The 26790-nt window shown below is 38.5% G+C and overlaps 1 protein-coding gene across 7 annotated transcripts in view; it reads right to left on the bottom strand.

The window, feature by feature from the left end:
• The window catches only part of tbc1d22a (TBC1 domain family, member 22a), a 402297-nt gene that overhangs the window by 280932 nt on the left and 94575 nt on the right, over window positions 1-26790 (bottom strand). For 4 of the 7 annotated variants that reach the window (XM_043713707.1, XM_043713705.1, XM_043713710.1 and 1 more), the window contains exons 6-8: window positions 12956-13084; window positions 11533-11595; window positions 9377-9442 (exon numbers count right to left, since the gene is read on the bottom strand). In XM_043713707.1, the coding sequence (XP_043569642.1) occupies window positions 9377-9442; window positions 11533-11595; window positions 12956-13084 (258 nt within the window). The remainder of the gene's footprint in view (window positions 1-9376; window positions 9443-11532; window positions 11596-12955; window positions 13085-26790) is intronic. The other 3 variants (XM_043713708.1, XM_043713709.1, XM_043713711.1) reach the window with 3 other exon arrangements.

The raw sequence follows: 26790 nt of genomic DNA, 5'->3' as shown, positions 1-26790 counted from the left end.
TCGCCATCACCATCCAAGGTTAAACTGTCCACACTACCTAATCCTCTGATCATCTTGTATGCCTCTATTAAGCTGCCTCTTAGCCTTCTTCTCCCGAACAAAAACAGCCTCAAGTCTATGAGCCTTTCCTCTTAAGACCTTCCCTCCATATTGGCAACATCCTGGTAAATCACCTCTGCACCCTTTCCAATGCTTCCACATCCTTTCTATAATGCGGTGACCAGAACTGTACACAATACTCCAAGTGCAGCCACATTAGTGTTTTGTACAGCTGCAACATGACCTCATGGCCCCGAAACTCAATCCCTCTACCAATAAAAGCTAACACACTAGGCCTTTCTTAACAACCCTATCAACCTGGGTGGCAGCTTTCAGGGATCTATGTACAAGGACACAGATATCTCTGCTCATCCACACGACCAAGAAACTTACCATTAGCCCAGTACTGTGTTCCTATTACTCCTTCCAAAGTGAATCACCTCTCACTTTTCCACATTAAACTCCATTTGCCATCTCTCAGCCCAGCTCAGAAGCTTATCTATGGCCCTCTGTAACCTGCAACATCCTTCCGCACTGTCCACAAATCCACTGACTTTGGTGTCATCCGCAAATTTGCTAACCCATCCTTCCAAGCTCTCATCCAGGTCATTTATAACAATGACAAACAGCAGTAGTCCCAAAACATAATCTTATGGTGCACTACTAATAACTCAACTCCAGGATGAACATTTCCCAACACCCTCTGTCATCTTACAATTAGTCAACTTGTGATCCCAACTGCTAAATCACCCTCAATCCCATGCCTCCAAATTTTCTGCAATAGCCTACCAACGGGAATCTTATCAAACACTTTACTGAAATCCATATACATCACATCAACTGCTTTACTCTCATCCACCTGTTTGGTCACCTTCTCAAAGAACTTAATTAGGTTTGTGAGGCACAACTTACCCTTCACAAAACCATGTTGACTATCCCTAATCAAATTCTCTCTTTCTCGATGATTGTAAATCTTACCTCTTATAATCCTTTCCAAAGCTTTGTCCACAACCAAAGTAAGGCTCACTGGTCTACAATTATGAGAGTTATCTTTACTCCCCTTCTTGAACAAGGGGACAACATTTCTGGCACTATTTCTGTAGATAATTATGACATAAAGATCATAGCCAAAGGCTCTGCTTCTCTTCCCTAGCTTCCCAGAGAATCCTCGGATAAATGCCATCCAGCCCAGGGGACTACAGAATTGCTAACACCTCCTCCTTATGAACTTCAATCCCATCTAGTCTAATAGCTGGTATGTCAGTATTCTCCTGTACAACTTTGTCTTTTTTTGTGTGAATATTGATGAAAAATTTTCATTTTGCACCTCTGCTATTTCTTCGGATTCCACACACAACTTCCCACTCCTGTCCTTGACTGGCCCTAATCTTATCCTAGTCATTCTTTTGTTCCTGACCTACCTATAAAAAGCTTTAGGGTTTTCCTTGAGCCTACCTGCCAAAGACTTCTCATATTCCCTCCTGGCTATTCTTAGCTGCCTTTTTAGGTGCTTGCTGGCTAACTTGTAACTTTCAAGTGCCCAAACTGAGCCTTCACGTCACATCTTAACATAAGCTTCCTTCTTCATCTTGTCGAGAGATTCGACTTCTTTAGTAAACCACAGTTCCCTCCCTTGACCACTTCCTCCCTGCCTGACAGGTAATACTTATCAAAGACACACAGTAGCTCTTCCTTGAACAAGCTCCACATTTCAATTGTGCCCATCCCCTGCAGTTTCCTTCCCCATTCTGTGGACTCTAAATCTAGCCTAATCAGATCATAATTGGCTTTCCCCCAGTTATAACTCTTGTCCTGTGGTATATACCTATCCCTTTCCATCGCTAAAGTAAACATAACTGAATTGTGGTCACTATCACCAAAGTGCTTACCTACCTTCAAATCTAACATGTGGCCTGGTTCATTACCCAGTACCAAATCCAATATGGCCTCACCTCTTGTTGGCCTATCTACATACTTTATCAGGAAACCCTTCTGCACGCATTGGACAAAAATTGACCCATCTAGAAGTACATGACCTACAGTGTTTCCAGTCAATATTTTGAAAGTTGAAGTCCATGACAACTACCCTGCTACTTTCGCTCTTATTTAGAATAATCTTTGCAATCCTTTCCTGTACATCTCTAGAACTCTTCAGAGGCCTGTAGAAACTTCCCAACAGGGTGACCTCTCCTTTCCTGGTTCTAACGTCAGCCCATACTATCTCAGTAGACAAGTCCTCATCAAACGTCCTTTCTGCCACCGTAATATTGCCCTTGACTAACAATGCCACGCCTCCCCCTCTTTTATCACCTTGCCTGATCTTCTGAAACATCTAAACTCCGGAACCTGCAGCAACCATTCCTGTCCCTGCTCTGACCATGTCTCCAAAATAGCCACAACATCAAAGTCTCAGGTATCAATGCTGCAAGTTCACCCACCTTATTCCAAAGGTGCAAAACTTCTTGAGAAGTTTTGACTGACTCTTGAGAAATAAGGCAGGCAAGTGACAGAGGTGTCAGTGGGGGACACTTTGGGGTCAGTAACCATAATTCTATTAGTTTTAAAATCATGATAGAAAAGGATAGACTGGATCAAATTGGAGAAAGGCCAATTTTAATGGTATTAGGCAAGAACTTTCAAAAATTGTTGTGGGTTAGATGCTCACGGCTAAGTGGACAGTTGGAAATGAGAAACCTTTAAAAATGAGGTAACAAGTCCACCACAATATGTTCCTGTCAGGGTGAAAGGAAAGGCTGGTAGGTGCAGAGAAATCTGAATTTTGAGAGAAATTGAGGTTTTGGTCAAGAATAAGAAGGAAGCATATATCAGAGATCTATATGGACTTCAGTAAGGTGCTTGACAAGGTTCGTTATGGTAGACTGGCTAGCAAGGTTAGGCAGCAGAGATCGAGTGAATCCCTAGAAAAGTATAAAGGTACTTGTATACTCAAGAGAGAAATCAGGAGGGCAAAAAGGGGACAGGAGATAGTTTTCCAAAGAGGATTAAGGAGAATCCAAAGGGATTATATTAAGGACAAGAGAGTAACAATGGAGAGAATTGGGCCCCTCGAAAATCACCAAGGCCGCCTATGTGTGGAGCCACAGGAGATGGAGGAGATACTAAATGAGGATTTGCATCAGTATTTACTGTGGAGAAGGATATGGAAGAGAGAGAACATGGAGAAGTAAATAGTGACATCTTTAAAAATGTCCATATTGCAGAGGAGGAAGTCCTGGATGCCTTAAGATGCAGAAAGATGGATAAATCTCCAGATCCTGATTAGGTGCACCCTGGAACTCCGTGGGAAGCTAGGGAATTTATTACTGGGCCTCTTGCTGAGATATTCACGTCATCGATAGTCACAGATAAGGTGCCAGAAAACTGGAGGTTAGCTAACGTCGTGCCACTATTTTAAAAAGGTGGTTAGGTAAAGCCAGAGAACTCTAGACCCGTGAGCCTGACATCGGTGGTCGGAAACTTGTTGGAGGCAATTCTGAGGGACACAATTTACATGAATTTCGAAAGGCAAGAACTGATGTGGGATAGTCAACATGGCTTTGTACGTGGAAAAATCGTGGCTCACGAAGTTGATTGAGTTTTTTGAATTAACAAAGAGAACTGATGAGGTCAGAGTGGTCGACACAATCTATATTAACATCAGTAAGATGCTTGACAAGGTTCCTTATGGTCAACTGGTTAGCAAAATTAGGTCATAGGGAATACAGGGAGAACTACCCACTTGGATACAGAACTGGCTCCAAGGTAAAAAACAGAGGGTGGTGGTGGAGGGCTGCTTTTCAGAACGGAGGCCTGTGACCAGTGGTGTACCACAAGGATCGATGCTGGGTCCACTGCTTTTTGTCATTTATATAAATGATTTGGATGTGAACATAGGTGGCTTGTAATTTTGAGATGACAACAAAATTGGAAGTGTTGTGGACAGCGAAGAAGTTTACTTCAGAGTACAACGGAATCTTGATCAGATGGGCCAATAGGCCAAGGAGTAGTAGTTGGAGTTTAATTTAGGTAAATGTGAGGTGCTACACTTTTGAAAGCCAAATCTGGGCACAACTTACACACTTAATGCTAAGGTCTTGGGGAGTGTTACTGAACAAAGCAACCTTGGAGTGCAGGTTCATAGTTCCTTGAAAGTAGAGTCGCAGGTAGATAGGGTAGTGAAGATGAGTTTTAGTATGCTTGCCTTTATGGGTCAGTGCTCTGCGTTTAGGAGTTGGGAGGTCATGTTGGGAGGAAATTGGTTCGGCCACTATTGGAATACTGTGTGCATCTCTGGTCTCCCTGCTCTCGGAAGAATGCGTGAAACTTGAAAGAGTTCAGAAAAGATTTACAAGCATGGTTCCTGGGTTGGAGAGCTTGAGCAAGAGGGAGAGACTGAATTGGCTGGGACTATTTTCCCTGCAGCTTCGAAAGCTGAGGGGTGACCTTATAGAGGTTTACGAAATAGAGGGGCATAGATAGGTTGAATCGACAAGGTTTTTTCCCCAGAGTAGGGGAGTCTATAACTACAGGACATATGTTTAAGGTAAAAGGGGAAAGATTTAAATCAGACCTAATGCCAATCTTTTTACGCCGATGGTGGTACATGTATGGAATGAGCTGCCCAAGGAAGTAGTGGAGGCTGGTACAACAACATTTATAAGGCATCGGGATGACTACATGAATAGGAAAGATTTAAAGGGAATGTTGGCAAATGGGACTAGATTTATTTAGGATATTTGGTCAGCATGGACAAGTTGGACCGAAGGGTGTTTCCATGCTGTAAAGCTCTATGACGCTAAATGATGGAATGAATGGCCTTATTTTATGAATTCATGTGACATTCTAATTTATTCCATCATTTAATGCAATCATTTTTTTTCCCAAGACAGGTTCAGCATAACAGGCTCCACAATTAGACATACACATTGTAACTATGCTCTGCCATCATCCTCTCAAAAACACATGGCAAAACATAAAAGATATGGCATAACTGCTGTTCCTGATCCACAATTACCAGGTAAGAAGCCAACTTTGCCCTTTCTACAACCTGTGTAATAGTGGACAAGGGCCTAAAGATCATGCCAATGTGCCAAATTAAGATGGGAAGAGATTAGCAGCCCAACAGAAGCCAGGGTTACATCAAAGTCTGCATTCCAATAATCCTTCTGATTCCTTTGTGTATCAGTCCATGACAGTTCAATTACAAATGCCAGCAGGCCCTACATTTTCTACTTTTATAAAATTCTGTGACCAGTTCTTTTCAGCCTAAAACTAATGATCTAATTTAAATGTGCTGAAATTCATTTGCCAACATTTTTCCCACTGATTTGCCCTGTTAATAATATCTTGCTTTGTACTTAAATCTACACTGCTTTCAACCGCAGCGTCCTTGGCTAACTTGGATATGCACGTTTTACTCCATCATTTATGTATTTAATGAATGTAGTTAAAACAACCCATGTCATCACTAACTGTGTACTGCTGATTCTGTAATTTGTGTTCAATCCCAAAAGCTGCAATTTTGGCTTGGTTTCTTTAAGAAAATTATCAAATGTCTTTTGGAAGTCCATACGTATTAACATACATTAACAGTCCCCTTCTTGACGACTTCAGTCACTTACTGAAAAAAAATCCATTAGATTCATCCTGCATGATTGACCCTTTACCAATCTATGCCAGTTTACTTTTTACTGTAATCAGCTGAAGATTTGTAAGCTGCTCAGGCACCAAATCCTTAATTATAGACTATAGTTGTTTCCTGACAACAGACAGCTCTGAGACTAACTAGTCTATAATTTGCTGCTGTCCCTCTGTCACTTTCTTTAATGAATTGAAGAAATGGACATAGAGAAAACAAGCATGGTAAAAACATATTTTCCACTGTGCCGAGTCTGCAGAAATTAAAAAGATCACAGTGCAAAGTCTAGGTTATTTTCTTTGTGTTTGGACTATGGGCTATAAAAAGGGAAAGATTATGTTTTAATTCAAGGAACTGTGCAAAGATAAAAACCATGTTTACTGGAATACATTCAAAATTGTAAACAACATAGCTTTCCTCGAACAGTGGATATTTCAAGACGGTGGCGGCAGAGGAGCAGCGATTGGGCTGTGCCCTTTTTACCTTTCTTTTAATTTTGCTTTTTCTTCTTTAAAGTCTATTCTCTTACTTTTTTGCCTCAGTTGCAGTGGCATTGGCGAGAGCATGCCCTGCACAGAATGACAAATGAAGATAGTGGTGCAGACCTGAGGAATAGCGAGGCTGAGTAAATGACAAAGGAGAAGGAGCCTAGCGGCAGCGACAATGGTAGGATGAGGCAGACGCAGCTCCACTCCAGCCTGAGGTTGTATGGCGAGCGAGGAATAGTTCCCAGGGTTAATTGTCCGGTCCAGACTCGCAGGCTGAGCCGAGGCTCCAGGTCCATGGCTAGGCTCGGGCAGCTGATGGCAGAGGTGGCAATGACAATCAGTATGGCACCAACACAGGATCCTGCCACAGCAGCGGCGGCTGTATTGGTGAGGTCAGCCCTGTGTGAACTCATGGCCACAGCAGCATTGGTGGAGGTAAGATGGCACTGGAGACTGGTGACTCTTTGTCCCAGCAGCTAAGCGCGGTTGCAGCAGTGTCATCAGTTTAGCAACAGAGTCTGCAGGCATCGGGGTGGAGGAGCTGGGATCCAGGTCCATGGCTGAGCTACAAGCAGGAGCTGTTCCAAACAGCCACTAATGTTTTTGCATAAGACTATAAGATTAGCTTTCTGAATTTTTCTGGCTTTATATTCTACATTTTGGTTTATTTTCTATGTTGTAAGATGGCCCTGGAGAGTGGCGATATGGAACAACACTTTTCACTGTATATGTAATAAATACACATGACCATAAATCAAATCAAACAGCGAGAGCTAAAGCAGACCTATGGGTTCTGAACTGAGAGGATAATTGCTTGTCAACACATTTTGCGTGCCTCCTGGCCAAATGGCTGTCGTTTGTGCGGGGCCACTGTATCAGAGAAACACTCAGCCTGCAGAAAACAAGCATCTAAAAATCTCTCTCTGTGCTTCTCTCCCATGTAGAGGTACCAGAAAGTATCCAGTAACAGCAACAAATTTCTAATGACTGTACTCTTCAAACTCTCTGAAGGAAGAATAAAACACATCCACAGACAGTGAAAGAATAAATTTGCAACCAGCGAAGACAAATCAGAATTGATGTGCATACGACCTTGTATCCAAAGGAATTGGAAAGCACAGAAATAAAAACTTCAATTCATATGCTCATCAAACTGCTTCCCTGATTTTCTTTGTTTTTTCTATCCTTCATATCTATGTCTTTTTGTCTGTCCGTCCATTTGTGAAGGGGAGAATTTAAAAGGTGCAATCTTAACTTGTACAGAATAAGTCAGCAATACATATTTCCTAATTGCTGTTGATTGAAGTCAATTGTTTTGAGGTCAATACAGAAGCCTGTGAGTGTTTTCTTTTAGCCTGAGTTGGTCAAATAAATTGGGGACTTTGGATAGCTTGAACAAGTCTTTTCATATGTGTTGACTCAAGAAATAGTGGTGTCTGATTTCCAATTCCATGAGTTGCAACATCAGTAAATGGCATACGTAAATTGGATTAGCAATGCTGCAGCAGTAATTCGAGATTCAATGAGTGCGATTTGGAAAAGAAAGTGCACACTAATTGAAAGAAAACATTTTCCAAAGAAACAAGTTTATTCACTTCAGGACAATCCAGCCACTTCAAGTAATACAACCAACCTGATTTGGAAATATATTGCCTTTCTTTCATAGTCACTGGGTCAAAATTCAACTCTCTGTCTAACCACTGAAGATATATAACATCAAATTCACAGGAACCATTCAAAGTGGCAGCTCACCACTTCTTTCTCAATCATTAATCAGGAATGGAAAATTAAAGATTGCCTTATTAGCAGTACCCATATTCCATTCATTAAAAAAGCACTTCAGAGAAATCAGAGTTCATGTTCAGAAACATTCAAACTAGAGAAGGGTCACTGGACCCAAAACAAGCAAAATACAAATTGCTAGGAAAACTCAGTGGGTCCAGCAGCATCTGTGGAGAGAAATCAGACTTCACGTTCAGAAATATTCAAACTAAAGGAGGATTGCTGGACCCGAAATATTAACTGCCAATTAATGCTACCAGACCTATTAAGTTTTCCCAGCAATTTGTATTTTTCCTTCTCATTTCCAGAATCCACAATTCTTTCAGTTTTTTTCTTTCGCACTTCAATGAGATTGAATGAATGGCTTAAATCAATGTGCATGACACCCTCAACCCTGTACCCTTTGGGTATGAGAAAAGCCATGGTCATAACAAAGTAATTAACCAAAACAGATGCAAAGTAAGGTGTAAAGGAGTGGTTATGTAAAACCAACAGCTGCAGGAGTATCGTGACAAGAGGGTCAATCATTAAACAGGTGGAAGCTTCAACAGTTTGAAGTTAAATGATTTATCTATCTTTAAACACCATACTTTTCAAAGATGCAAAAACAAACTAACAATTTCTAAGTACACTAAATGAACTGCATGCAGAAATGTTCAATTACTTTAATATAGAAGCTTTGCTTGGTCTCATTAAAGTATCAGGAGACAAGTTCCCTCAATACCAGGCTTTGTTCAGTGCCGAAAGACAACTAATTAGAACCACTGCTCAGGTTAACTCTGACACGTTACTGGAATACAGATGAATTTCCAAGTAAAATCATTCTAATTAGCCTATTGCCACAGTGAAAAGACAAATTGAAAGAATGCCTGGATAAAGCACCACTCAAAAATATTTTCAATGAAACAATTTTGCTGATGGCTCTTTGCACAAATCTTTCCCACATCTTAAGTCACCAACAGTAGAAATAAAAAAAACAAATAAAGGAACAAACATAAAAACATAACTTGGTTTATTTTTACTGTAAAACTAGTGTCAAGGTCAAATTAATCAAGTGAAGAAAGGCATAAACTGTAATTTTAACCTTCTAATTTAGTTCAATGAGTTGATGCACTAGTTAGAATGTTTATTTAAGTTAACATTGCCAATATTATGGAAAGTGTCATGTGCAGCAGGCAGCTCGATAGACCAGCAGTGAATGAAGAAGTGCAAGATCAACTTGATTCTCCAGCCAAAATGAAATGGAACAGGGTAGGTTAACACTATTCAGCTTTTTCCAAGTTTGCTCAACGCAAGCGATAATCAAATACTCACACAAGTGTGAATTTCTAACTAGTTAGCTAAGAGAGTGAATTATACAGTGGAATCAGTGTTTCTTCTCATTACACCACTCAAGCACCACTGGTCGATCATTTATCAATTTTCTCACCTTTTGCACAGAAGCTTGTTGAAAGAGAGGAATAAGAGGATTAGTTCTTGGAATATCAATATGAATCTGTGAATAAAGAGAAAACAAGTAGCAGAGGCCAAATTATTACGAGTGGTGCAGCCAGTCAAGACAATTGCTAGCGTTTAGCTGGGGCTCAAAGCCAAGGATTCCAAGCTGTGGAATGTAGTTCCGTTTTCAGGAATGCTCAAAATTTTGAGGAGTCACAATTCAAGGTTAAATCTTCCTTGAATACATTTAGCAACAGAACCAACCTAACAACTCGGAATCCAAGCTTTGGTCATGCCTGCTGTGTTTGCAGAGCTGAGTAAATCAAAAATACCAATACTTCATAAGTATGTACATATTCCAATCATTTTCATACAAAACAGTTTCAAGAATCATCCACGTACTGCACAATTAGAAAATGTTCTGATACTCTGAAAGCATTCTGAGAATATATCACAAAATTACAAAAATATCAAGGATAAGTTACGTGCTGTATCAACAGACGATAAAAGCACGTGTACATTAGAATAAATTTGATGGGCAAGGACAAAGCAAAGGAGCAGTACCATTCTGACCTGGATCCAGATTTCCACTGGAAATTGTTTTTTTTTCTTGAACTGCATTTGATCATTTTTTCCTTTACTTCAGGTGAGTACAACAACATAGGTTTTCCACATCACTTTGACAGAAAATAAAATTGCAAACGGTTGACAGCAGAGTATCTTTTTTGCTTCATTTTGAAATGCAATCTTCCTGCTTAGCATGATTCTGATTGTTAACTGAACATCGAAAACTGGAACCTGTAAACTGCAAGTCCAATAGTGAACTTCGTCCATCATTCAACTATAAAGTTTGTCAATTTCTACACAAAAAGTGCACACATATGCATGTACGTATGCACGCATTTATATACAGGGGAAATTAAGTGATAATTTTAGTAAGAGGAAATACTCCCAAGTTAGTTCTTGGAATTCAAGGTAAAAATGAAGGTTTAAAGCTACATTTCCTATCTTACTTTGTAATTGCATTCTTCGTGAAATGTTAGCTTTGCTGTCACTCATCCACTTGCTCATATAAATCAACAGCATTAAAAGGTAGAGTTCTGCTTCCAAAGTGGTATCTTTATGCTCCAAAGGACAACATAAAGCCTAATAATAACTACTCTTCCATTTTCTACAACTAACCCATAATGGAAACTGTCTACGGCCCCAAAGACACCTCTGGTAGTGGAAGAGATCATCTTCCATTTTTTTTTTAAACAAATTGCGAAGATCCAACTATTCTGGGGGGATACTGATAACAGTTGCAGATTGATAAGTGACACTAACAGACACATTCTGCTTTCTCCATTTCCTGCCGAAAAGGCACAATAAACCAAAGCTTCCATGGCTTTGCTATTCAAAGCAGGCAATACACTCTTCAATGCTTGCAGTACTAATACAACAAAATCCAAAGGCGTACAATTTGCAATCAGCAAAACAGCTCTCAAATATTCTTTTTACTCAAACTGAGATAGTAAATGGGGGAAGACATGTCCCAAGCACAGTTAAAACATAGAAAAGGTTTCTCTAAATCTGAGCTTCATTCTGTGGTCATACCCTGAATTCAATGAGAATGTCCATTATCAATTGAAATTATCCATTCATAGAAATTTACACCAACCAAAATTATGATAGATGTAGCACAGGGTATTGCAATTTCGGCGAAGTGGAGCAGGCTGATCCAGAACTGCAATTTTCCTACCAACACCAGCATGTCAGACTGCCACATAGGTCAGTGTTACTAAAAGCAGAGAGACAGTTCTTGTGCTTGACCTCTGACCTGTAGTTTAGTCTTTAGAATGACAACTGGTCAGAAAGAAAAAATTAATTTATCAAATCAACCTCAAATAGGCAGTCCTGTACTAATTTTGTGGATGACTCTCAAATCATATTTCATCATTAATACATGTTAAATAATGTAATATTTATACCAATTTTGAAGTATGACAAACAATACATCACGTTGACTTTAAGTAAAACAATTGGTCAAATGATAAACCCAGCTCTGCAAAAAACAAATCATACAGCCATCCACTAAAGTTTTAGTTGTGAAACTGATGGATGAGGCAGGGAAAATATTTTATTTACTTTATTTCCAAAAGCTCTTACCTCTCTTACTTTTGGTTGTAGTATTAAACTCTCAGGAGTCATACGAGGAATATCTATGGCAATCTGATGGTTTAGAAAAACAGTGAAGTTTCAGGAAAAAGTTGTCTGAAACATTTTTCCATTTTCTGAACCTAAATATCAAAAATCTAATGGCTCTTAAATACTAACTTGCAGTCCAATCATTACTCCAACATACGAAATGAACATCTAAGAGTGTCAATTTTTGTCAGGCATGAAATGGCATTAAGTCTACCTGTGCAACTGCAGCAAATTCTGAGCAAATTTTTCTGCTCACTTTAATGCAGCCATTGCTAATAAAAATAAACTTCACTTTTCATAATATTTTGCAAGACATGGGAAATGGAACACAGTTTGCCTTTAGTTGAAATAGTGTGAGAAACACTGCACTTGAAGAAATATGTCCTCCTTGATTGGTAATCGAAGAGTCCAATTTTAAATTTAATATTTTGAGTGAAAATATTCTGATTGAAAGGTGATTACATTCAGAGTATGGTGGTTGGCCTTATTGAACCACAAGTGACTTAATAGTTCAAAGCAATTTTACATGTTGACTACATTAGACTATTGCAATCATGTGAACCTCCCCATAATCATGTGTGTCATCCATATCTTACTAAGCATTTGCTCAGCGTATTGTTGGTGTAGTCATAGCAACATTTACCATACTTTGAAAACTTCAAGATCATTACAACTTTGAAATCTAACTCCAACTTGGGAATCAGACTCGAAATGATATCGAAATAGAGCTCTGCTTGACGTACAGTATTAACAGTCTCGATCTTCAATTCGATCTCAAGCTGAGCTTCTGATTCTTTCGTTCTATCACAAAAATCGCCTCTGTGAACCGCTGTGACAAGGCTGGTTTTGTGTTTGCGCCTACTTGCTACTGAAAACTTACCTATGTTTTTGTTAGTTCCAGAATTAACTATTCCGAATTTCTGCCCTCCCAAAGCTTGAGCTCATCCAAAAATCAGCTGCTTATTTCCGAAACCACATCAAGTTGTCTTCATCCATCACCACTGGTCACATTGATATGCAGTAGCGCCCAGACCATCATTGCAACCTACCCTGAAGGCACTGTATAGTTACAAGTTCTTGCTGAGATGTTAAATTCAACCGTAAATGCAAACTTTTAACCACAAGAGGTTAACAATGAGAAATGATTCGGAGATGCCGGTGTTGGACTGGGGTGTACAAAGTTAAAAATCACACAACACCAGGTTATAGTCCAACAGGTTTAATTGGAAGTGCTCCGAAAGCTAGTGTGCTTCCAATTAAACCTGTTGGACTATAACCTGGTGTTGTGTGATTTTTAACAATGAGAAAGGTGGCGACAAATTACATACACAACATTTATATTTCACTCAGAAAAGGTGCAACAAAACATTTTCAATTGAAATACCTGTCTATAAGTATCTTGATGGTGCTCATCATTTCTAGAGTCGTAATATTGTTCGATAAAAGCAAAGTACTCCGCTCGCTTCCGCTGTAATGTGCTTTCTCTCCTTTCTGCATTTGCAGGTAAGTAACCCTGAAAATAAAGCACAGCAAACGAGTATATTTGCATCCAGTGAACATGAAGTTGAACAAACAAATTACTTGCAGCTCAAACAATTAATTTGATCTAAACTATGGACATTTGCGAAGAGAATCAACATATGAAGTCATTTTCAACCCAAGGCTTTAGAAGATTCCTTCAAATGGGACTAATCTGCTTCATTGAAAAAGAACAGTGCTAATTACTCCACAGCCTCTTCACTGAGAGAGCCATATTGGGACCTTACTCATTTTACTGTCCAATGCTCCCTTTATGACATGTTTCCTCTGACTTCTGTGTTCAACACGATCTTATGCATATTATTTTCGGAACTTTTCCGGATGTTTTTGACCTACAAAATGTCAACTTTTTTGAGCAAACAAAAATTGAACTCCCTGGTCCAACCCTTCGTGTGGCAACAAAAAGATTTGGTCCAAATCTACAAATTATACCTGACATTAACCACTGGGTGTTTAATACATTCTCCAGTGCTTTTGTCTCTGCTGTCACAGCACAGTACACATTGGTTTTCAGAGTTTCATTCCTCCTTTTTTTTTGAAAGCAGACAGACTACCTCCAGTAAATTCGCTCTCCCACCAAATCTCCACCCACCCAACCACTTCAGATATGAGTTCCCATCCACAACATCAATTTCATCAATAAGTTCCTCCATGGCCTTGCTTCATATCCACAACTTTTTTTGTCATGTGATGTAGAAATTTTTGGCAAGATCAGCATAGCTGCTTATCCCTAAATGTCCTTGAGAAGATGGTTATGAACAGACTTCTTTAACCATTATCATTCAATTGGTGCACATGCATGCACAGTGCTGATGGGAAAGGGGCTTGACCATTTTGAGCCAACAATGGAGGAACAGCAATAGAATGTGAAGTCAGGATGGTATGGGGCTCAGAACTGAACTTGTCGAGGTGATGCTCCCATGCATCTGCTACTTTTGTCCTTCCAGTTGTGTTATGAATGTAGTGTACCTTTAAGAGAGTTAGAAGCTAGCAGAACTACATGACAGCACAAAGTATTCTCAATAAGGTAACAATGTAACACTTGGTCGAAAGCTAGATGAGGTGGGTTGCCTGGAAACGACTCAACAGATTCAAATTAGGCCAATCGGTTTAAATTATACCCCTAAAAATACCAATTCCAATCAAGTTTGAATTTAGTATATTGACAATCTTAAAAGCCAATGACACAGTACAATACTTTGGGATAAGATCAGGGAAAAGCAAACAGTGGAGAAGAGAACTGCCAAGCCACCAGCATATAAAGACTGCCTGAAAAATAACTCTCTTAAAGGTGTCTTTATCGATCAGTAACCTGTGAAGCAGAATCCCCAAGAAGAAAAGACACAGGAATACAAAGAAGAACTGAAAGCTGTCTGGTTTTGAGATAAATAGTTTTGTTTTGTAACCTGTAACTGGATTTTTATCAGACCAGTATTGTAGAGGGGAAAGTAAAAGATAGGTTAGAGAAAGGAGTTGTAAATAGTTATAAGTTAATTATTTCTCTGTTGTATTTTAAGAAATAAAGTTGTTTATTTTTACTTTAAAAATAGTTCTTGGCATCTTGAGTTTTCACAGATTACTGCACAGGATACATTTTTTCCATGTTGCTGGTTTAAATTAAGCAGGAGGGTTTACCTCATGTCGTAACAGTTGATAAAGTGACTCTTTTAAAAGATGTGAAAGGAAACTTAGTGCAGCTTTTATGCTGCCAGTGCGCATTGGTGGTAGAGACAGTCAATGTTTAAGGTAGTGAATGGGGAGACAATCAAATTGGCTGTTTTGCACTGGATAATGTTGAAAATCTTGAATGGTGTTGGAGCCACACTCATCCAGACAATTGAAGAACATTCCATTACATTTCCAATTTCTGTTTTATAATTGATGTGAAGAGTTTTTGGAGTCAGGTGGTGAGTTATCCATCTCAGAATTCCAGGTCTGTTACCTTCCCTTGTAAGCATTGTATTTATACAGAGTGATAAAACTTAGTTTCTGGTCAACATCAACACCCAAGATGTTTAAAGTGGAGAAAGAGTTCAATGATAACAATACTATTTAAAGTCAAGGGAAAAAGTGTTTTTTTTTTCTTTGAGATAATTACTGTCAGGCACTGTATGGCACAAACGTGATTTGGTATTTATCAGTTCAAGCAGGTATTGTTACACTTGAACACTGGCTTCAGTATGAGGAGTTGTGAATGATTCTGAGCATTGTGCAATCAACGAACACCATCACCTTCAACAACAAGTGCAAATAGCTTGTCTTCTTTGTTTCTAAGATTGAGGCTATCAGCTACCTGTGCCAAGATCCACCTTCCACTCTCCCACCAACTAAACCCCTTTTAAGTCTCTTGACCAAACTAAGGATTAAAATCATTGAAATGATGTGACAGTGCTGTCCTTACTCACTGGTTACCCATTAAACCCATCAGAAAAACAACAAGGGCTTGCAAAACTAAACACTTAAAAATATTATTAAAGCCAATGAAATAATCTTTTTTGCAAGAGTGGAATCTCAAATTTTAATTTTTAATGGAGATTTACAACATGCAAGTTTTCACTTTTCTTTGTCTCTTATCATTTATCACAGAATTCCTTATCTCCTTTTTGCCTACAATACATGATTTTACATTAGGTTAAACACTCCAACTTATAACTTTTGGTTTTTACACTACATCGCTTAGTGACAATTCTTCAATCAGGTCGATTGAGGAGACACCGTGTGGCGTATTTTGTTCTCAGTGATTGGTGTTAGATGATGACACCCTGTTACAGACATTTAATGATTGCGAGTTGTCTTTGGTCCATTATCCTCATTGTTCATTCACTAACTGCCAAGTCCAGGCCAACACATAAATATAAGTTATTGTTGATGAGGGAGAATATATTTTACATACATTATATATGAGAATATATGTGCAGATCAATTTGGTTAAAGATTTTGGAAAACCTTCTGCAGAAAGTACAAAAAAATTTCCTCAGATGTTTGAGTACTGATGCAGCCCTAATTACCACTTCCAAACACTTGGCAGAATATTTTTCTCCTAGAGAAGGTTAAGCAATTTGAAATGTTCATCTATTTTGCTACTTTTATCAAGTTCCTTTTTTGATGTTCCCTTGCCTTTGTTCAAGAAGGCAAGTAGAGATGACCCAGGTAATTATAGACCAGTGAGCCTTATGTCTGTTATAGGAAACGTTTTGGAAAGGATTACAAGAGATAGGATTTATAATCATCGAGCAAGCAACAATTTGACTGGAGATAGTCAAAAGGGTTTCATCAAGGGCAGATCATGTGTCATAATCCTCAGTTTTTTGAAAAGGTGACCAAGCATATGGATGAGGGTAGGGCAGTTGACATGGTGTACATGGATTTCAGTAAAGCCTTTGATAAAGTTCCACATGATAGGCTTTCGGAGAAAATGCAGGGGCATGGGATTGAGGGTGATTTAGCAAACTGGCTTTCTGTAAGAAGGCAGCGAGTGGTGGTTGATAGAAAGTATTCAACCTAGAGTTAGGTTACTAGTGGTGTGCCACAAGAATCTGTTTTGGGACCACTAATGTTTGTCATTTTTATAAATGACTTGGATGCAGGCATACGTGGACGGGTTAGTAAGTTTGCAGATGACACTAAAGTCGGTGGAGTGATAGATAGTGTAAAACAATGTTGCAGGTTGCAGGGTGACTCGGATAAACTGCAGAATTGGGCTGAGAGTTGGCAAATGGAGTTTAATGCAGATAAATATGAGGTGATTTACATTGGGAAGAATAACAGGAAGGCAAAATACTGGGTCAATGGAAAGATTCTCGGTAGTGTGGATGTGCAGGGGGATCTTGGTGTCCACGTACATAGATCCCTGAAAGTTGCCACCCAGGCTGATAGTGCTGTTAAGGCGGCATATGGTGTGTTAGGTTTTATTCGAGGGATTGAGGTCCAGAGCAGTGATGTCATGCTGTAATTGTACAAAACGTTAATTGCAGCCTCACTTCGAATATTGTGTACAATTCTGGTTGCCCCATTACAGGAAGGATGTGGAAGCATTGGAAAAGGTACAGAGGAGATTTACCAGGACGTTGCCTGGTCTGGAGGGAAGGTCTTATGAGGAAAGGCTGAGGGACTTGGGTCTGTTCTCATAGGAGAGAAGGCGGCTAAGAGGGGATTTAATAGAGACACCCAAGATGATCAGAAGATGAGATAGGGTGGACAGTGAGAGTCATTTTCCTTGGATAATGACATTGGCTTGTACGAGGGGGCATAGCTACAAATTGAAGGGTGATAGATTAAAGACAGATGTCAGAGGCAAGTTCTTTACTCAGAGTGGTAAGGGTGTGGAATGCCCAGCCTGCCAATGTAATTAACTCAGCCACATTAGTGGCATTTAAACAGTCCTTGGATAAGCACATGGATAATGATGGGATAGTGTTGGGGGATGGGCTTCAATTAGTTCACAGGTTGGTGCAACATCAAGGGCCAAAGGGCCTGTTCTGTTCTGTGTTCTATGTTCCAGATACAATAAACAGAGTCATTCAAAAAACAGACAGCAATATGCAACTTTAAAAAAAACAATTCCTTAATTATAAGAGCAATCCTCATAAACTGGGTATTGTCAAGGAAAAAGAGGAATAGGAGAAGCCATTATTCTAACTGCATGTTGTTTAGGTTTGTGCAGCATTGAAGTTCTTGAACACCAAATGGGAAGAGCCAGAAATTCTTGCCAGCAATGACCGTAACTAATGCAAGGGTTAAAAAAAACCTTACAATCCACCTTAACTCTCAGTTCCTAATTTGAATCACACCAGCACAAAACTTACAAAGACTAACTCAATCTGCAGCAAAGAAAACACTTACTTTTCTGAAATAAGCTAGAAAGGCAGCACTCCTTTGCCCTAGTATCAAATAAAAACTAAAGAGGGCACAACTAAGAAGAAACAAAATTAAAGAAGGAATGAAGTGCATTAACTTAAATACAATACACTCCAGTCTCCATGATACCCATCAGTTGTGGAATTCCTCAAGCTACAGGTCATTCTGTTATAATCTACGTTTCATTAATGCGATTCAGAGTAAATGTGATTGACGACACTGTTTCTAAAGCGCAAACATTTAAAGCATGTATTGGTTATAACATGATTCCTGCCCTATCAGTTTAAATAGTGCTATCAGGCGATTTTCTTATACCACGGGATTGTACAAGAACGGAACTACCACGTCATAGCAAAACTGACTGCACTAATGAACAACAAACGCTCTTGTTATATGTTCAGGATCATACAAACATAGATAAAGTTACGGAGCCAACCACATGCATGGGCCAACTCCAGCTTCTATTTCTTGAAGGCCCATTTGCCTAGCCCTGCAGCAAAGCCACGAATTGCCCTCAAAAGTATGTTCAAACATCCAGAGCCTGTGACTGAAGTTAACAATCTGTCAGGTTAGATTCAAACATTTTTCCACTAATAAAAATTAAAACTACTTTGTGAAGTGAAACTAAATGTGAGGTTAACAGTCGTGCTTCTCTATATCAATATGACACTGGGTTTAACATAGTAACTATAATCTTAAGCACTACAGCCTCAAAAAGTACTTTAGTTAGTGTTTCACTAAGGATGACATTAAGACTAATATTGATAAAAACTCTTTTGGTTATACTTGCAATATAGATTACAAAACACGTTTTTGACAGAAGTTACGAAGCAAGCTTTGCGATAGCAGAAACATGACCAAAAGATAATTACATAACCCAATTAAACCATGGATTTAAATGAGTCCATTTACATTTGTTAAGCTCCCTTACATTTAGGTGAATATATGAAATAGTCCAGACATATCTATCACCACTCCCAGATGTTACTTCCCCGACCAACAGAACCCTTCAAATGAGATTTTAAGCATCCTAGCATCTCAAAAGACATCATGTACACTATTTCAATTTTCAAACTGTATCCTGATCAAATATTCAACAATTTTACCAAACCTTAAAACTTACATAGATCAATTTTTTAAAAAAAACCTTTATCACCCCACCACATTCCCCATCTTTCAAAGTGGGTTGAAGCAAGAACCACATTAGCAAAACAAGGGTCAAAATAATATTTTGACAAATTCCCTTTCATTAAAATTTCAGAAGTATTGGAAATCCTCAGGTAATAATTCTCAAAAGATATTTTCTTATATTGGGAGAAGATAGCTTACTCACTTGGGGATTTAGGGAAATCTATAAAAGTTGATGGATATTCTATTCTTAGACAATGTTAGATATTTTATTCTTAGATATACTTACATATTCTCTAATAGCTATGTGACATCAAACTATATTCTAACAGATGTGGTAAGATACCTTTTGATAATTTTAGTATATCCATATACTTATTCACGTAAAGTATATTTTGTTAATAACATGGAAAAATTAGTAAACCATCTAATTTTAATTTTTTCTGTCACAACTGAAACAAACCCTAATGTCTTATACACTTCAATACGTGGGGAAGTGTATTTTCTGAAGAAAGAAAACCTGCACCTAAAAAAAAATCTAAGATATATATCTTAGATTTGGCCAATGCATGTGGTTGGCCCATGCATGTGGTTGGCTCCGTAACTTTTCAATAAGCATAGCTAAGGCTTATTGAAATTATGTAGGCTATCTGGATGAAGGCAATCTTCTGGGGCAACTTTTTCTCCTATGGATGGTTGCATAAATCTTGCAAATCCAAATTGAGCATTATAAAATTGGCTAGCTTGAACTCAACAAACAAAAGTTATGACAGAACTATTCCTGATCTAAGTTGGCTCTCAGTAAGAGTTAAAAGACTATAAGTCACCTCAATTTTGTCATTTCTCCACAAAGTTTAACAACATTTACCACATCTGATCTTCAAAGGTTTCACACTTGGTCATTCTACATGAAAACTGACATTCTCCATCCCTATTTCTTGCAATTTCAAATGGAGTGACTGAGTCTCTCACATTGCTAAAATGACCTTCAAGACCTTGTTTCCCTGAATGCCATTCTTTTGCTGTTTTATGAGCACATCCAAGTTTAGACAAGAGCATTATAGACAAGTTGCAACATTGCAACCACATAGTCAAAGGACATTAGAAAAATCCTGCAATCTCATCAGAGATTCCTTTCTCTTCCTCCTCTTTCTAGTTCTTTTACCATTGGCTTTGAACTTTTCACTTCAGAGCAATATTTCCTTCTTTCCTTCATTCAGCAATACTATGATCAACACTTGTCTGAACAGTGCTTTTGTGTCTTTTGAATGACAACTAGTTCATCTGATATGCATATCTTCTCCAGATTCCAGGTGATTAAAAATTAATAATTGAATAAATGTACTCTAGGTTCTTCTCCAGAATATATACTTGTGGAATTTCTCATTGTTCATCTTCTTACCTCCTCCCAAAATCTTGAGACATCTTTAATCCAACCCAGATCTCAATGAAGTAAAATTTCCTGATTTAGTGCAACAGTTTTTTTCCTACTTGCGTTTAGTTGTGATTTGCAGTGTTTCTTAGCCACTCATCTTAGCTTTTCAGTGTTTTTTAAAAGCAGTTTTAACTGTTAGTCTATTGTTAGGTCCTCAATTTTTTTCCAAAATTCAGCCTAACCTGAAGTCTTATCTCAAGAACAGTAATTACTTACTCATTTATTTTTCACACACATTCAGGCCAGTTTAAATAGGCCACTTACATCTACATTACCAATAAATTTTGAAGACTACTATAATATGGACTCTCTTATTTTCTTTCTCCAAGCATATTCAGTCTGAAGTAGCAGGCAGTCCAGCAGGTAAGAAAAATGTTTGCAGCAGTTATGCATGGTTCAGCATCAGCATAGAATCCAGACAAAGATGGACAGTCTACTTAGGGTTTCCAAGAGTCTTGTGTTGCAGTGGTAATGTCCAAACCTCTGAGGAAGAAGGTCCAGGTTCAACTTCTGGAAGCCACAGCATATCTAAACAAACTGAATAAAAATAACTATATAGGGCTTGCCAGAAATACCTAATTTTATAAAATAATTCAAATGTCCTTGTTTGCTGGACTCTGCTAATGGCAAGCACCTACATTCTCCAGCAGCACAACAGCCAACATGCTCATGCATGCACACATGCAGGATTACTCAAACACACAAGTGCCCTTCAGTCCACATACAGTCTCAAACATAATTTCAATTTCCACCAGGGATCATCAGATAGTCAAATAACCTCCATGAATTCCTTATTACTCTTCAACTTCCATATGAACATTAAGTTTTACGTCACGCAACCACTTTTCATTAATCAGATGTGCAAAAATCTGGAATCAAAACTTGACATGCTGAACTGAATAACTCAATATGATATAATGTGGAGCATTTAGCCACTTAACCATAGGAGAAGTTCAGTTTTTACATTAATATTGTAAACCTTTTGAATGCTGGTCAAGACACTCAATGATAAACATCAGTACTGGACGACCTCATTTTCAGAACCAAATTTTAAACAGAATTAAAGGAAATATGATATTGCATCCAAATTCCTTGTTTCAAGTAAAGGAAATGTATATATTTCAGAAGAAATAATACCAGTTGTACCAAATATACAGCTCAACATGCCTACCCGTTACCCTCAAGTAATTACTCATGATTTAGTATTTCAATTTTGAAAATCTTGAACAGAACTTCTAATTTCTATCAAAGGAAATCAAATAGAAAATTTTAAACATAGCCAACTACATACTGGATAATGAACGAAGATGACAGTACTATATCAAACTGTTAATGCAGCTTCTGGATTGCCTCATTCAATTGAGAGCTTGAAAAAAATTTAAAACTCTCCCAATCATTTTACCCATTAGGATCTGCCAGGATTATTTATCAGCACATTGTCACTTCCTTTGATAAAGGCAGATTTCAACTTCGACAGATGACACCAGCAATCCACCTGCCGTCCTTTATCACTGCTCTCAAACACCTAGTTATAAGGTGCCTCTTAATTACTCCATTGAAATTCACAGCTGCACCGACATAAACTGTAATACATCATTATATATTAGTGGAATTCATCATTCAAATAAAGTTGGCAGGAAACTTTAAAAGACACAGCACAAAGCATTCAGCAAGTATGCTCTTCAGATATGAGATGTGTCACACACACATCTTGAAATTGCTTTTCAATGACATCCAAGGAAGCTTTTCTGTCTGTATTTTCTGTACCACATTTTAAAAACCAAATTCAAGTCTACAAAGCTCTGAAATCTAATCAGTAACTGAAAAGCAACAAAAGAAATCTGTGATCAACTAAAAAAAATCACAAGTTATGTACATTAGACCATTAAACCTAAATAGCTCAAATATGATTTTAAACTTCTCCGTTGTGCAGTAGTTGTTCACAAAAACACTTTCACTCAAAAGCAGTCATTTAATAAGTACTTGGTAACAGTGCAAAATGAGTACCATCCCCAAAAGACTAAACTACATTCAGACAGAAAAGATGAATAGAAGTATTCCCATTTATCTTGTATCCAAACTTTTTTCAGTCATTCTCAATAAACATGTGGAGGTGCCAGCACCAATATTAAACTGGGGTGGACAAAGTTAAAACTCACACAGCACCAGGTATAGTCCAACCTGTGAATTTTTAACATTCTCAACAAAGCAACCAGAAAGAATGGTCTGTTGCTATCGATGGGGGATGTATTAAGACAAAAACACCAGACAAAGTTATCCAGTGCTTTGTATACATTTAAAGGAAATAAACTACAAGTGCTAGAAATCTGAAGTGCAACAGAAAGTACTCAAGAACACAGATACGAATCTCTAAAAGAACAAATGAATAGATCAGGTATAATCGGTCAACCAAACTGACAAAAATTAACCTGTACCGCAATTTTCTCAGAATTTGATGACCATAGCAGATGAACTTCAATACCCTTGTCGTTTGTAACATGCATATATAAATGACTTTGAGGAGAATGGAGATGGTCTGATTAAGTTTGCAGTTGACTCAAAGACTGGGAGAGTAGTGGATAGTGAGAAGGAGGCTACAGGTTGTAGGCAATCTGAAGACTTCGAATGAGAAATGGCAGGTGGATCTTAATCGAAACAAATGTAAGGTGATGCATTTTGGAAGTTCTAATGCAGAGGGAGGTACAGAGCAAATGAGAGAACCCTTAGAATCACTAATATGCAGAGGGATCAAAGTGAACAGAACTACAGTTGCTTGAAAATGGCAACACAAGTGGAAAAGGTGGTCAAGGATGTGTATGGCTTGCTTGCCTCCATCAGTCAGGGCATAAAGAATAACATAGGCAAGTCATGTTGCAACTGTATTGAACTATACTTAATAGTATACTCTGGTTTCTCTTCAGATCACAAAAACTCCAAATGTGTCCTAACTACAATTCTAGTCACCACACAACCAGAAGGATTTGGAGGCTTTGGACAGGATACAGAAGATGTTTACCAAGATGTTGCCTGATTTGCAGGGTATTAGCTGTGGGGAGAGATTGAATAAACTTGCTTTGTTTTTACTTGAATGTCAGAGGCTGAGGGGCAACTTGACAGAAATTTACAAAATTAACAGAGACATGGATGGAGTAGATATTTGGACAGTCTTTGGACAGAATAGAAGTGTCAACTGCTCGGGGACGTAGGTTTAAGGTAAAAGGGGGATAAGTTTAAAAGAGATGTGAGGGGTAGCTCTTTTTTTTAAAACAAAAACACAGAGGATGATAAGTAACTGGAACATGCTGCCAGAGGAGATGGTAGCAGATACAGTAACATCTTGACTGACACATGAATTGACAGGGAATAGGATGATATGAATGCAAAATGTTTTTAGTTTAGAAAGACATCATATATCGATGCAAGCTTGGTTGGCCAAAGGGCCTGTTCCTATGCTGACCTATTCTTTATTCTTGTTCAGAACTGTGAAGTGACATATTTTGGCATGAAGAATGAGGAAAGGAAATATAAGGAGTAAAATTTTAAAGCGAGCGCAGGAGCAGAAAGATCTTAGGATACATGCAGCATGGCAGGTTGAGAAAAATATTAAGAAGCCTATAGGATCCTGGACTTTATAAATGGAAGAATACAGTTCAAAAGCAAAGAAGTTCATAAAGTCTTTTCCCTGGGGTGAGGGAGTCCAGAACTATAGGGCATAGGTTTAGGGTGAGAGGGGAAAGATATAAAAGAGACCGAATGGGCAACTTTTTTATGCAGAGGGTGGTACAGATATGGAATGAGCTGGCAGAGGAAGTGGTGGAGGCTGGTACAGTTGCAACATTTAAGAGGCATTTGGATGGGTATATGAATGGGAAGGATTTGGAGGGATATGGGCCGGGTGCTGGCAGGTGGCACTAGATTGGGTTGGGATATCTGGTCGGCATGGATGTGTTGGACCGAAGGGTCTGTTTCCATGCTGTATACCTCTACTACTCTATGACTTGAAGTAATATAGGCCTTTACAAAACACTGGCTCGGCCTCAACTAAAGTAGTGTGCCCAAATCTGTGCTGGCACTTTGGAAAGATGGGAAAACTTGGCAAAGGTCCAACAAATCAGCAGTCTCCTCTCAGACAATTTAAATGCTGGATTTTCCCTGTATTAAGTTTTCTCGCAAATTGTCCTGATAAGTGCAAGATGAAATGCTTGGACAAAATGTCTTTTTTCTTTCCAGTGATACTTAAATTCTTTCTAACAAGCAACTAAAAATATGTATATATCAATGAGCATCTGAAAGGAAGGGAGTAAAGTTTAGGGAAGGAGAGGTTTAGGTGGGAATTCCAGATGTTCTACCTTTGGCAGCTGAAAGCGGCAGTCAATGATAGAGCAATTAAACTCAGGAAATTTCAAGAGTCCAGAATCAAAGGAACACGTAGCTGTAAAATGACATTGAAAAGATTAGATATAGGTAGTGGGGAAGTCTTGGAGAAATTTGAAAATGAAGGAGAGAGTTTTAAAACTGAAGTGTTGTTCAAATAGCAGTCCAAGTAAGTTGGTGAGCACAGGAACTGAATGTAAACAATGACACAGGCAGTAAAGATTTAGTTTACCTCAATGTTCAAAAACCAGCTGACAGTGTTTTTGAAAACCAAATTTAAAATAACAAAAGGCATAGAAGAGGTTTTCAGATGAGCTGAGGCAGTGGCCAAGTCAGGCATTGCTCCAGACATAGATATAAGCAATTTTAGTCATGATGTGGACACTTAGTCTTAAGCTCACAGTTAAATTATGACAGCAAACAGTGTAGATCAACCTCAAATAGTTGTTATGGAGGGAGACAGATTGATTAATGAAGAAACACAGTTTGTAGTGGAGATTGAAAACAATAACCTGCGGGGAAGTGTTGACATCTCTGCTCATTTGATATTGGATGTTTAATGCATGCTCTTATTTTGAAGAGAATGGAGCAGTGAGAAGTGGTACTGGTTGGCATACAACCTGGATGCTATTAATGTACAAGAGGAACTTAACCCTGTGCTTTCAAATGTTGTCGTCGCTAGACAGCACGAGAATAGGAGATAGGAGAGAATTAGGAGTGGTTTTAGACACATCCAGAGCCAATGTTGTGGGATTGAGGTGAAACCATTGCAGATTAAACTCTGACTATGAGTAGAGCCAGATAACTACAGCCCTACCCTGCTAGGTGACGGTAGAGATGTAATGGCAGGGAATTGCATGCTCAACTGTGTCAAAGACTCCAGACATACTGAAGAGGACAAAGAAGGACAAGAAACCATTTGTAGCTTTACCAACTGTTGTGTTAGTTCTATGGCAGGGTGGAAACTGGATTAGAGATATTCAGCCAAGGAGTTGTGGAGAGAATAGACATAGATTTGGGAGGTGCTAATGTGTTCAAGGAGTTTTATAAGGAAGAGAGCTTCAAATGGGATAGCTGTTTACAATGGTGAGGGGCAGAGGTTTGTTTTCAAGATAAAGATGATAATGATCCTAAAAAAGAGAGGGGAAAGCACTTCAAGTAACTAATTACTTGACAACTGCTCAACAGATACAGCATTTTTTTTTTAAATGAGAGGTAATTAAGCAACAAAAACCTGATAATAACCAATGCCAAGCCTAAAATGCAATACCACCATACACATATTTGGAAAGAGCTGTTGACCTGAAAGTTACCAACTTCAGTGCTGGAAACATGAGAAGTTTGAGATCCTGGAAGAAAGCAGCATTATCATGTAGATTTTGCAACAAGCCTAATACAAAAATTCTTATGAAGCATTGATCTTCATGAACAATCGCTCAACAACAAACTATTTCTGCACAACTTGGTAAGTATACATCAGATGAAGCACATGCCAATGTTTATGTTAAACTGCTAAAATTTTGCAACAGATCCCAAAAATAACTATAGAGAAACACAGAACATCATCACTTTGAAAAGTCAGTGTTAAAAATGGATCACTTGATATTCAGGCATCCAATACCAAAATGTTGTGAAGGGATATTTCTGTGACTGGAAGTCTGTTCCCAGTGGGATTCCCCATGGCTTGGCAATGGGGGCCCTTGCAGTTTGTGGTATATGAATGACACAGAACTCAATATGGAGTGTGATCAAGAAGCTGCAGAAAATTGGTAGATTAAAAAATGGTAAGGAGGATTTCCATAAATTGCAGGAACATATGAATGGACTGGTTAGGTAGGCAGAGCAGTGATAAATGGAATTCAGCCTGGAAAACAGAAATTATGCAC

Source organism: Chiloscyllium plagiosum, chromosome 23, assembly GCF_004010195.1.
Source record: "Chiloscyllium plagiosum isolate BGI_BamShark_2017 chromosome 23, ASM401019v2, whole genome shotgun sequence".
NCBI classification, from domain to species: domain Eukaryota; kingdom Metazoa; phylum Chordata; class Chondrichthyes; order Orectolobiformes; family Hemiscylliidae; genus Chiloscyllium; species Chiloscyllium plagiosum.
This window is presented reverse-complemented; position numbering and strand designations above follow the sequence as displayed.